The sequence below is a fragment of the Gymnoscopelus microlampas genome, assembly GCF_963454915.1.
Source record: "Gymnoscopelus microlampas genome assembly, chromosome: 23".
NCBI classification, from domain to species: Eukaryota; Metazoa; Chordata; class Actinopteri; order Myctophiformes; family Myctophidae; genus Gymnoscopelus; species Gymnoscopelus microlampas.
In genome coordinates, this window is record NC_139960.1 from 26,635,999 (window position 1) to 26,650,254 (window position 14,256).

At 43.6% G+C, this 14,256-nt stretch overlaps 1 protein-coding gene across 1 annotated transcript in view; it reads right to left on the minus strand.

Moving 5' to 3' along the window:
- The window catches only part of ppfia2 (PTPRF interacting protein alpha 2), a gene marked incomplete at its 5' end in the record, with an annotated part of 177,465 nt that extends 164,082 nt beyond the window's left edge, over positions 1–13,383 (minus strand). Inside the window, one exon of the mRNA XM_084050032.1 lies at positions 13,135–13,383. Coding sequence (XP_083906158.1) covers positions 13,135–13,383 — 249 coding nt within the window. The remainder of the gene's footprint in view (positions 1–13,134) is intronic.
- Positions 13,384–14,256: the final 873 nt, after the last annotated feature.

Consider the following 14,256-nt stretch of genomic DNA (forward strand, 5'->3'; position numbering starts at 1 on the left):
GTCTGTCTGTCTGCCTGCTGCTTGGAAATGGTACAGCTACGGAGGGGGAAGGGGGGATGGGGGGGGGGGCGGCTATTAAATTGACGACACTCGCAGTTCACCTACGCTCTCCCTTATCTCCCTTGAACAATAAATGCAAGTAAAACCTGTTTTTGCATTGTCACACACTACAAAATGCTACCAAATAAACCAGCATCAATGCTGCAGTTTAGAGGAAAGAAGGTGAGAAATGCGTGCTACCGTATCTTTTGTTTCATGTAGCTGTTGATATTTTATGAAGGCAAAAAACACTTTTTGGGTCCTTTTCTTTGAGGGGGCGCATCAGAGACAGCTTGCCTAGGACGGCCAGTGGGTCAGAACTGGTGGTGGTCAGGGTTGAAAGTCGGTCAAGTCTCATTTTGCAATAGTAGACCTTACTTTTCTTTTTGATTTGATTGATTGAATACTGTATTTAGAAGTTTGCAGAGAAAAAAAGCACATGGTAGTACAGTTCAAAAGACAAGGTCAACTAAAAAGGATGAAAAGCCCAAAGAAGCCTTTCGGCTTGGCTTCAATAGGGGTCCTCACGTACTCAATTCATAATTCATAAGATTCCTCTGTGGACTGACCATATTGCAACCAAGCATTATTTGAAAGACACAAGACAGCACCCTATTGGAATACCATAGGACAGCCAGAAAAAAAAAGATGTCCTAAGTGGCAAAGGCAAAGTAAACACATGTAGAAGCTCTTGGCTGGAAGATACATTTCCAGGTCACTGCTGTATGTAGCACTAAGTATTGGTCATAACCTCGTTTTACTCTGCTCACTTAAGTGTCTCTCCTGGGACCCGTTCTCTAATTCGCTCGGGTAGAGCGAGCAATGAGTGTACAGTACGGTAAACTTGTGTGTGCATATGTGCCTGTGCGTGTGTGTGTGTGTGTGTGTGTGTGTGTGTGAGTGAACTAAGACTTGAGAATTTCTGTATTTTTAGCCTCAGGGTCTGTGTCAAGTTCTATCCACACAAACACCCCCCCCCCCTCCCCCTTACCACCCACCCTCCCGTGCACATACTGTACACGCACACACACACACACGCACACGCACACACACACACACGCACACGCACACGCACACGCACACGCACACACACACGCACACACACACGCACACACACACACGCACACACGCACGCACACACGCACACACACACACACACACACACACACACACACACACACACCTTGACTGGGGCATGAGATAACATCAAAGTATTCAGAGCGGGCCTGCCTTCGCTGTGTCGTCTCCAAAACACACATTTTTCACCATCCAGGCTGCTGTTCAGATTCCTATAGAGTAAGTACCTTCAGATAGCACAGTGTACTGCATCTCATACAAGTGGGAGAAGGCTCTTATCATATCCAGACACTTGTCCCGCACTGCACTTATGAGTGGAGGTGTTTCTGAGATGCAGACTGAGCAGGCAGGCTGGCATTGCCACAAAAAGCTCACATGCAGGCAGGCTGGCATTGCCACTAAAACCTCACATACAGTACAGTATGAACACCCATGTATAAACAGTAAGTGAAAAACCACCTGAGATCAACCCACCTCGCTACCCCTACCTGCCAAAAAAATAGCAGATCTACAGCTTGTATATCTGCTATTTTTGAATAGCCAAAGAAATCTAAAATGGCACAGATGCGTCCCCGGATTGAATGGGTTAACTAATGATATATTACACTCGGTTAAGTCATAGTCACTTCACCGTAAGTTCATGAGTTCATGATAAATTCATGATGAATTAATGTATGAGTTCATCATTAATTCATCAGTAATTTAGCGTTAATTGTGTTTGCGTTTACGTGACATGAATTTGTCCCATCAAATAAATGTTACCCAAATTGCATTGTGTCATCAACTGCCAAAAGAATTCTCCGTCATCAAACACACGTCAACAGTGCAGCATGTTAGTTTAATGATCGAAATTCAGAGAACATGAATGGATATAACACAAGTTGAGCTCCAATACGGAAAGACAAAAAAGTGTAACAAGGGATATCTTATCTGCAGCAAATTAGACGCAAATTAATATTTCACTTCACTAAAGCTTGCACAACATTTCTGATATTTCTGACTCATTCATTCTCCATCACAACCCAGAGCGCTCATTCTCCATATTAAAACGAATTAAAAACTATCTGAGGAGCACAATGGGACAGGAGAAACTACTGTATGTGGAAATGATCTCACCGGACGAAGTTGGACATAGGGCACATTATGGATGACTGTGCATGTTAATGTGTTTGTTAAGTGATGTAACGTCATGCTCTTTTGGGTTATTTACGGAAGCATATAAGTAAATAAGTAATGTCGTTCATGGCATGCATTGAAAATTGACAAGTGCAGTATTTTTTACAAAATGAATGTCTTAAACCGTAATTCCGGACATTCTGGCTGGCAGTTGACCATCTTAGTGCGACCACTGCACTGGGGGACCTCGGTCAACTAAGTATGCAATTCACAATTACAATTTACAATTTAGGCATTTAGCAGACGCTCTTTATCAAGAGTGACTTACATTAAGCAAGGTAAACACATCCATCAAATGCATAGATAGAGACAGTGTTGTGCCTCAATAATCTAGGATCATAGGTAAACCAAGAACCTAGCATCAGTCTTAACAGTATAATATCAAAAAAAGAAACTATAGGATGCCAGGTCAACAATTAAACCTAGTATCTGTCTAAATACACCTAAAATTACATTTTAACCTTTGCATAAGACTGCATGGTCGTCAAGGCTAGGTCAAGTGCTACAGGCTAAGGTGGAGTCTGAAGAGGTGAGTCTGGAAACTGGAGCACCCGAGAAAACCCGCGTGAACACAGGGAGAACATTAAAACTCCACGCAGTAAGGTCCCAGTCGCGTTCGAGCCCATAACCTTCTTGCTGTTAGGCAACAGTGCTAACCACAGAGCCACCGTTTCATGTAAAAAAATATTGTTATTATGCCACCATGCAATAACCACAGTTATTACAGGGACACTCCAATGGCTGTACTGCTTCCTAATCACTCACAGCTGAACCCCTCATACAACAACAACAAAACTGGAATTGAACGGGTGAGATGGTGACATGAAAGACTGTATTTAAGTCATCGTTAACTCTCTCTGTTCAGCGCCACACGTACTGTAACAGTTCTTGTGACTTCCTGACTTTTTCACAGAGTTCTGAAGACCCGTTGTGTTGCTCATCACAGAGATAATTACATCTGCGGGAGATCCTTCTGCGGTAACTCCTCACCATAGCAGGTCTGATCGGAACCACCACCACACATCTCCCTGTCCTCCCTCTCACAAATACCCCCCACTCACTACCTCCATCACACCAACAACAAACAGTCAAATGAGAGTGGAGCAGAACCCAGCGCTTATTCTTGGACAGAGCGCCCTGTCTGGCATCAATGATTCATTCGGAGGCGGGGTAGATCTGTCTCCCTAATCAGAGCTTAATCTTTCAAGGGTATTGATCAAGCATCTCTGACAGAGCCATTATAGACACTCGATGAGCACGGCGGCTGCCAAAAGCTCGCCCCTGCTTCCGTCAATCTGGGCAAGATTAAAGGGAGATGGGAGAGGGATGGAGGAAAAAAGGATGGAATGGGAGTAAACACATGGCTTTAGGTGGAGAAATTGAGCATAGAAACGAGAGAAAAGTGGACTTAGTTTTGTAAATCAATATGGAATCAATGTGAAAATGTGCTAAAATTGCCTATCAGAATGTGAGCAAGGATACAAAAGGACGAACGATGACCGCTGACAGAGGGCCTTGAATAAATACATGACTTTTCCATTTTCCAAGGTGACTGATGTGGACAATGAATGTATGACGTTCTACAGTGAATTCAAGTCCTTTCAAGTACATTTTCACAGCTGGAGGAATCCAGCGCTACTGCCTGTAAACAGTAAAGTATCTAGGGTTTAAACCACATCAAGCCTGCATGGCATCCCTAATGTAGGGATGTCATTATACTGTAGCTGATAATTGTGTTCTACATCAAAGAAAAGAAACAAATCAACGAGGGGAAACTAATCCTGTCATTAACCATGGCGCACTGGCGCGGCCCTACTACTCCTTGCTTGTCTTTGTAAAAGCCCACCTCCTTCTCTCTGCCACGCATCAACCGTAAATCTAGCCCGCGGGCGGCATGAACTGGGGCAACAAACAATAACGGTAATCATGGCACATCATGTGCCTGCCTCTGCCGGGGGAGACCAGCTGACTGCCTGACTGCTGCTTTGAGCCCACAGGGCCTCTTGTCTAAACAACAAAGACACTGGAGGATGGGAGGTGGAGGGGTGTGTGTGTGTGTGTGTGTGTGTGTGTGTGTGTGTGTGTGTGTGTGTGTGTGTGAGGGGGGGTTGGGTGGGGGGGACAAACAAACAACAAGAAAGATGAGCCGAGGGATTTTCCTCTGTTTCCGTCTTTCCTAACCCGCTTAAGCACAATACATGTGTCATGCAGACTGTGCAGTATGCAGCAATTCCGACTACATGTATATACAGTATATGACACAATTGTGTCCCGTGCCGCGGTGCGCAGAGGTTCTGAGTGCCTAGATTTTGTAAGCAGGCGTATGGCGCACACAACTGCGCTGCCATGATTGGCCTGGCTACCACTAGTAGAATACAGAAACAGGGAAAAACATAACTACAGAAGAAAAGGACACCGTTCTTTGAGCCACTCTGACCGCAATAACTGTGAAATGACTTGACATTTGCGGAGACCGTGGGTGTTGCCTGCACCGTCAAAACAGCACATGAACCAGACTTAGGTTTATGTGCTGTTTTGACGGTGCAGGCAACACTCACGGTCTCCGCAAATGTCAAGTGATTTACCACTATGTTATGCTTTGGCTATTCAGAAATAGCAGATCTACAAGCTCGTAAAGCTTTGTGGGATCTGCAATTTTTTGGGGGAAAAATCGTGATGTGTGCAAATCTTTGAATATAAATATTTTTTAAAGCGAACATTTTTAACTAAAATCTTTGCTTCTGGGGATTCTACAAATGTCTTCTAAAATCCTAACAGGATTCTTTTTTTAAAAGAACGTACAGTATGTTGCTGTAATATCAGTGGTTCTCAAACCTTGATATTTTTCATGTCAAGGACCCCCAAAATGATATGCATTTGGCCACGGACCCCCATCTCAAAATATTTTGTTCCAGGGACCCCCAGAAGCAAAGATTTGAGTTAAAAATGTATATACAGTATATAAGATTTTCTTTAAAAAATAGCATATCTACAAGCTCGTTGCACGGCAGAGAATAGCCAAATAGCCAAAGAAATCTAAAATGACACAGATGCGTTCCTGGATTCATTGAATGGATTAAGAGGGTGACTGAGGGACACACCTGGTGGTTGTGCTCTTGATGAACAGCTGTGCCTTGTACTGTAGGATTAATACAAAACGGGAAGGAGGGGGGAATTCAGCACAGTGGGGGGTGATCAATGACTTAGAGCAGCTAGCGCGCTAATGACACGGCACCTAATCCTAATGGGCATCATCAAGCGAGAGCTGTGCTTACCCTTCAGATAAATTTAACACGGCCTCTAATTAGTAATCTTCATAAGAACCCGACCAATGGCCAAACATCTTCCTGCACAATCATTAGTGGTGTAAAGTCACTAAGTACATTTACTCAAGTACTGTACTTCAGTACACTTTTGAGGTATTTTTACTTTACTGGAGTTACAGTATTTCCAATTTTCAATACTTTTACTTCTACTAAATAATTATATTATAAAACATACATTAACCACTTTAGCCCTATTTTATACATAGGCTATTTGAAAATAGCCGATCTACAAGATCACAACGCGTCGCATCGCGACGCGTTGAGAGCTTGTAGATCTGCTATTTTCAAACATTTAAGTACTTTTACTTTTGGTGCTTTAAGTATATTTTGATGCCAATACTTTTGTACTTTTACTCAAGTAACATTTTGAACACAGGCCTTTTACTTGTAACAAGAGTACTTTTATATTGTGGTATTGCTACTATTACTTAAGTAAAATATCTGAGTACTTCTTCCACCACTGACAATCATACATGCTTGATGAGACAAGTGTTTTTGTTTGTCGAGCTTTCGGCTGAGGCTGGTCTGACATTCATGAATGAGCAGGAGCCTGTACGATCAATCGGTTGCTCCGTATAACAATCTAGTGCAATCTTACCCTTTATTTACGGCACACACGCGTGCGTGCGTGCGTGCGTGTGTATTACTATAGGTGTGAGGACCGAATGTCCCCGCAAGTCTAGCAGAATGTGAGAAATAGACGTTGTGAGGACCGTTTTCCTTGTCCTCACAACAAGAGAAATGGTCGTTTTATGGTTGAAACATATTTTTTGAGATACGTTTACAATTAGGAAAATATTCAGGTTGGGGTTAGGTCAGGATTAGACATTTAGAGGTTAGATGTAGAGGTTGGAATTAGAGTTAAACATGATTTATACTCATTATATACTTGTCATTCTCCAGTGTCATGCACCAAAAAATAGCTGATCTATAAGCTCACAACGTGTCGCAGCGCGACACGTTGTGAGCTTGTAGATCTGCTATTTTTTGGCTTTAGGCTTATGGCTAAAATGCCCAAAAGTAAAAAAAATGGCATTCATAAAATTGCTGTCGTAAAATGTTGATGTCCTCGCAGGTATAGTAATACAAACCTGTGTGTGTGTGTGTGTGTGTGTGTGTGTGTGTGTGTGTGTGTGTGTGTGTGTGTGTGTGTGTGTGTGTGTGTGTGTGTGTGTGTGTGTGTGTGTGTGTGTGTGTGTGTGTGTGTGTGTGTGTGTGTGTGTGTGTGAGTGAGTGAGTGAGTGAGTGAGTGAGTGAGTGAGTGAGTGAGTGAGTGAGTGAGTGAGTGAGTGAGTGAGTGAGTGAGTGAGTGAGAGAGAGAGAGAGAGAGAGAGAGAGAGAGAGAGAGAGAGAGAGAGAGAGAGAGAGAGAGAGAGAGAGAGGGAGAGAGAGAGACAGAGAGAGAGAGAGAGATCAATAGGCTGCTATCTTATTACTGTCTGGCCGGGTGGGGAGAGAGCGCCTGGGATCAACGTCTGGGGAGTCACTGAGGCCACTGAGTGTCCGTTAGCGAGGATTTACACGTCCACACAGCGACCACCCCATTACTCACGTGTGTACTGGACACTGGATCTGTGTGTGTGTGTGTGTGTGTGTGTGTGTGTGTGTGTGTGTGTGTGTGATTTGTGTAAATCTATCTCTTTTCATCTACGTGCGAAAATAGCCAAATGTTCAGAATGGCCAACAATCATTGCTTTATGCTTCATACAGGCAGATGAAAGGAGGGGAGAGAGAGAGTAGAAAGTGAATGACAAAGCACGAGAGAGAGCAGCGGTTAGAGAGGGTTTACTGTCAGTATCTGGGAGCAGATCTGGGGTCAGATGCTGATGCTGGGTGCAGTGGTTGGAAGCCGTGTCTTCACGAGGGCCATGTTCTGGCAAACAGCAAATGAACATCACAGGCAGGCGGGGAGGCTTTTGTGGTCCCCAGGGCCTTCTGACTACAGTAACACACAGCTGAGAACACCGCCTGCCTCCCTGCCTGCCTGCATGTATGCGTGTGTCTCGATACAGGCAGAATTGGGGGAAGGGGAGTGGTTATGTACTGCAGTGGTTCTCAAACTTTTTCATGTCTGTCAAGGAACCCCAAAATGAAGGTTTTTTTTTTTGCTGCAGACCCCCTGTCTCGAAAACTATTTTGGTGACAGGATTTAAAAAAAATAGCAGATCTACAAGCTCATAGCGCGGCACTCGGTGCTGCGCTATGAGCTTGTAGATCTGCTATTTTTGAATAGCCAAAGTATAGATTATGGTTAAAGTGGTTAAAATGATTGTGCTATATTGTGCCACCATAGAAGTGGAAAATAAATGGCTCTGGAGAAGTCCTATCCTCATTTTAAGATGTGATCCAGTGATCCAGATATTTTGTGTAACACATTGTAGCCTATTGTGGAGTCTGCTAAATATAGCTAATTTGATGATATGCTATGCTAACATCGAATGTCTTCTTAACCTATTAAACAATATATTGTATTATATATTTATGTTTATTTTTTGGAACAAATTTGACTGATTTCAAAGCGGATAAGCGGTTTCCTCACTTTGCTACATTGCTCATCAGCCTATGAATGGAGGCACAGGCACATTGTCCCACATTGGAGTCCTACTCATGCTGAACTGAATTTTTCATTTATATTAATTTCTCCCAGTTTGATATGCATTAGGCCATGGACCCCCATTTGATCCTTTTTTTGTATATATGGGATCCCAAACGACACTGTAAAGTCCTTGGTGTTTTCTGAAAGTAAACAAATGGACCCCTATGGGTCCATTTGGTTCCATTTGTACACTCTCAGAGTTACAGACCCGTAAGCGTCCATTTGGTTCACTTCCTAACAATCAAACATATAGCTGGAGACCGCCTCAAGGACTCCTGGGGGTCTCTACATCTACAACCAGTGTCCTACTGTCCTGGAGAAATGAAAACAAAAAGCCACAATGGCTACCCTTTTGCTCTCATTGGGCTGTCAATAACAGAGATAGACCTGTGACTGAAGAGGATGTGTGAGCCAGAGCCTGAGGCCAGCATGAGTTGAATCATTTTGGACGGCTCACTAGTTTTAAGGCAATGCCTTACAGAACCACTGTACTATACACTGTTACACGTATAGTACAGTACATCAGTGGTTCTCAACCAGTGGTCTGGGGACGACCAGTGGTCATTGAGGGGGTTCCAGGTGGTCCCATGCTAAATGATGGAGAGTTGGAAACCAAAAGGACCCTTATTAGATCTTTAACTCTTACGCTCTCAAGAGTTAAATTATTGCTAAACATCTGCATTACTTAATTAAAGAATTGTTATTTTGATCAACGTTTGCCTGTTATCTCTCCTATGGTACAAACATCAGTACAGCATGGAATTGTGGACAAAATCGTATCCAACGACAACAAAATGAGAGTTTAAATCTCATCAAATGGTGGTTCCGTGGCTCAAATGCCCAATAAATAATGGACCTTGATATGAAAAGGGTTGAAAACCATTGCAGTACTTGGGGTTCTTGGGGTGTAAAGGGGTGTGGCATGCACATATGGGCGACTGACACAGATACACTGGCCATCGCTTCTTCACTGTGATTCTTTGTGTTGTGGAACGGAGCCAAGAGATGGAGGGCAGGGTGACAGGGGGGTGAGGAGGAGGAGGAGGAGATGGAGGGCAGGGTGACAGGAGGGTGAGGAGGAGGAGAAGATGGAGGGTAGGGTGACAGGAGGGTGAGGTGGAGGAGGAGGGAGAGAGCGGAGGGGGAAAGAGTGGCATTGTTGGTTTGTTAACCCGTTCAATCCAGGAACGCTGAGCTATAACCGGTATTCTATACTTTGGCTATTCAAAAATAGCAGATCTACAAGCTCGTAGCGCGGCACCGAGTGCCGCGCTACGAGCTTGTAGATCTGCTATTTTTTTTAAATCGTGAAAATTTGTGCAAATCTTTGAATATATATATTTGTTAAACATTTTTAACTCAAATCTTTGATCTTTCAACAAATGTCTTCTAAATCTAAAACAGTTGGGGGAAAAAAAACGTATGTTGCTATAATATCGGTGGTTCTCAAACTTTTTTCATGTCCAGGACCCCCTTGTCCGCGGACCCCCCCCCCCCCCCCCCGCAGGTTTCCAGGGACCCCCAGAAGCAAAGATTTGAGTAAAAAAAAAAATATATATACGTATATTCAAAGATTTGCACACATTTTCATGATGAAAAAGAAAAATAGCCAAAGAAATGTTAAAATGACACACAAGACGCCATCCCGGATTGAATGGGTTAAGCACGCTGCAGGTCGCTATGTTGCCTGGAAGCGTGGAAGGGGGCTGAGGGGATGGGGGGGAGAGTGAGTGGGGGGATGGGGGGGGGGAGTGGGGGGCAATGTCACTACGATCTGTGGAATGTGTCATGACGCGCGTACTGGAGCCACGACCTCTGATGGAGAGAGAGAGAGACAGAGAGACAGAGAGAGAGAGAGAGAGATGCGACTGCGAGCCAGAGCAATGTTAAGAGAGAAGACAGTGACGGGACGGACGGAACAATAGAAGGAGAATAATGTGAGAAAAAAGGCATGGCGAGGATGGAGGGGAGGGAATGAGAGGAAAGCAGCTTGCAGTGAGGCCTGTGATGGTCGATCCTGCCAGTGCTGCAGGCCTCAGTGACAGAGGACTGGTATCAGTAAAGACACATTCACACACACGCACACGCACACACACACACACACACACACACACACACACACACACACACACACACACACACACAGAGCTTATCACCTAAATGAGACCACTTCCATTTCTGAGAGACACGTCACACGCAAATGCCTCCCTTTGCTTATCCACCACTTCCTCTGAGTCTGCACACAAACGCACACGCACACCTGGGAGCTATCTATTGACCTCCTTATGAACTCGATAACATGATTTTTTTGGATAATAGTTAAAAAAAAAAAAAAAAAACAGCGTTAAACACTGTTGAAGGAGTGTATAATGAAAAGCACTAGACAAACAAAAACATTATAGACTAATCACTTGCAAGCAATGAATGAAACGTGGAACAAATGGAGTCACTGCATTAAAAGGAATCAGCTCGTTCTCAGCTTGCCCAAAACAGTGACAGCGTGCGCCTTATGACTCTTATCTGCTTGCGGATTCAACAGAATGTGCATCCCCACTGCTAAGTACCGCTGCAATAATTACCTAAGGTCTAACAAAACTACTTCATAAACCATTAGAGTAATGCTGATACCATATAGGCCAATGAAGCGCTGTCATATTAATTAATTGAATCGTTTGTTGCTTGCACACGTCGCTGGGAGGATCCCGCGATTGCGGGAATGACATCTAATTTGAGCCGGCCGCCAGGCAGACGTGGCAGAATAGTATGTCAGCTCTGTCATTGTACAATGACAACCAATACATCACCACGGCCGACAAGGCCTTTCACTAACGGTGGACATTGGCAAAAGCGTCTAATAAACGGAAATTGTTATTTTGTCTTGGCTGCGCACTGGATGGGTCCTCTATCAGTGAAGTGGTGTGAATTGTTACATACGAAGGCCAAGATATACAGGCTCACATTCTCCAATGTGCCCACGCAAGATATACAGTATTATACTGTATGTGCCTGTGACGAGCTGACCAGCTATGCATTCAAATGTACAAGTGGGGGGGAGGGGGGGGCTGCCTTGCATTTTCTGCTCAATAGAAGTAGCCGGGTGAATGGTGTGATATATTTGGGGTATTTTTGTTGTGCCTCAATTTGCATTCCTTGCACTGCCTTGTAGATCTTTTAATGCAGTGATCTCTATAGTATAACTTCTGAGCTGCGGATGAGAGCCCCCGGACAATAGTATATGCGCTGAAGGACGTAAAATCGCGAGTACAAACCTACACATGCTGAGAGGAACAAATGCTACTGATAGAATATCATAGCTTGACATTATACTGCAGAGTGTAGACATGGAACGATCTAGTCTGACTGTCAAGATAAAGTAGTAGTACAGTAATTCTAAAGGTTCTAAAGAGATAAATTGTGCTGGGGGGGGGGGGTTATTTCAAAGAAGGAGTATAATTTTTAACCCCCAAAAGCCTTTGAAAGAAATAACATGCGCCAACGTGAGCCAAAGCTAAAACAGTGCGCCCATGTCTCTATAAGCACACAAATGACTGCGTGAACAAAGTACTCTTCTCTTCCACCAACAAACCTCTGGAGTCTGCCGCAAGTGAGGAAAACTTGTGACTAGAATTACTGACACACTTTCAGAATGTGCTATTCTCTGCTTACTGTGGGAATTATCATGCAATTACCTCCCCTCTCCGCACGCACGCACGCACGCACGCACGCACGCACGCACGCACGCACGCACGCGTGTGCGCACACACACACACACACACGACAACACCACTATGAAATGCACTCTACATTTTCAAAAGAGGAATTCCATTTCCTGCTGTCTCACAGCGCTAACTACACACACACCTTAAATATGAATTATCACATGGCTGACTGAACATCAAATGAACGCATTTGAACGGCTGCTACTTTGTCACATATCAAAGGACACCTCAAACATACAGAACGGGTGAAAGCAGTACAACAAACAATATACGGCACTAATGCACATAATAGTATGTTGGAACTTGGTCCTGTAGTATCACTGGAGGGCACGGGAACGTGTTTGCGTTGTAATGTTAAGCGTATTCAAGTATAACATGACTGATGAAAGATCGGGTCATGTGAGGGAGCCTGACTTACAGCATGTATCGATTGGCGAAGTCGGTTCATATTCTTAACGCAGTGAATAGGCCTTTGGAGCCATCAAATGTCTAATGAATATTACATACTATGGCAGGAATAGATCGATCCGCAGTAATCAATTACAACTTGGGTACTGTATAGGTTCAGTGGACTTCAAATACACAGCAGGTTTGAAATACCATGAGGACCACTTGCACACATTTGTCCACACTACAACCCCCCACGCACACGCACACCGCCACTCAAGCTCCAACCGAGTGCCGCGCTACGAGCTTGTAGATCTGCTATTTTTCATGAAAAATCATGAAATGTGTGCAAATCTTTGAATATAATATATTTTTAAAGCAAACATTTGTAACTCAAATCTTTGCTTCTGGGGATTCTACAACAGTTCTCTGAAACACATACTGTAGATGTTGCTATAATATCACTGGTGCTCAAACTATTTCATGTCAAGGACCCCCAAAATTATATGTATTTGTCCGTGGACCCCCCCATCTCTAAATATTTAGTTCCAGAAGCAAAGATTTGAGTTAAAAATGTTGGCTTTAAAAAATATATATATATTCAAAGATGTTCACGAATTTTCACGTTTTTTCAAAAATAGCAGATCTACAAGCTCATAGCGCTATGAGCTTGTATATCTGCTATTTTTGAATAGCCAAAGACATCTAAAAGTGACACACAGATGCGCTCCCGGATCTTAAAGGGTTACATGAAACTATGACAACAGCTATAATCACAAGTCAGCACTGTCGATTGGCGCTCCATGCAAATTACCTGTGGCAGGGCGGAGCTGAGCTGGCGCTGTAGCGAGTCGCGGTCGTAGATGACGTCCTGCAGGTGCCCCTGGGACACGGACAGACTCTCCTGGGTCTCCCGCAGCGTGTCCAGGAGGCGGTCGCGCTCGTCCAGCATGTTGACCATCAGCTGCTCAAAGTGGGAGTCCGGGTCCGAGGCGCTGCTCTGCGAGCCGCGCTGGCTCAGCGCCGTGTCCTCGCTGATGGTGGGCATCACCTCGCACATCATCTTTGCCTCCTCTGTTGAGTCAAGGAAGAGTGGGGAGAGTTAAGCCTGAGTTAGGCCTGTCACAATTATTACATATTCGACTAATCGCAATAATTTTGTCATAAATCGTCATAATCGTTTCCATGTTCAAGAAATTTAACCCATTGAGACCTGGGACGCATCTGTGTCATTTTTAGATTTGAGCTAAAAAGCACTATTTTACACTTTGGCTATTCAAAAAATTGTGAAAATGTGTGCAAATCTTAGAATATATATTCTTTTAAAGCAAACATTTTAACTCAAATCATTGCTTCTGGGGGTCCTTGGAACAAAATATTTTGAGATGGGGGTCCTTGAAATGAAAAAGTTTGAGCACCACTGATATAGAAACATACGTTTTTCAGAAAACTGTTAGGATTTAGAAGACATTTGGAGAGACATTTGTAGAATCGCCTTCAGGTCTTACGAGCAAACAGAAATGTATTTTGTACTCATACGTTCCAATTTTCAATGCCATAAACACAAGTAAATCGTTAATCGCAATTATTAGTGTGACAATCAATTGTCAACTTAAATTTGTAATCGTGACAGCCCTAAACCTGAGTCATACTTGTGCATACAGCTGCGTGTGGGTGCGCGACACGACGTGCAACCGAGTATGAATCAGACCTGATCCCTTTATAGAATGTACTGTAGTGACCTGTTGGATCTATTTGGACTTTTCATATACTGTAGAATAGATGATCCCACAAAAAAGCCATCAGAAATACTGTTAAAAATAAATAAATGCAAGTGATATATTTTGTGCTTAGTAATCTGTACTGTATGCTGTAGTGGAAACAGGATACGGCACAACAACAGAGTAAAACCAAGCCACGGTTGATCTATGCATGA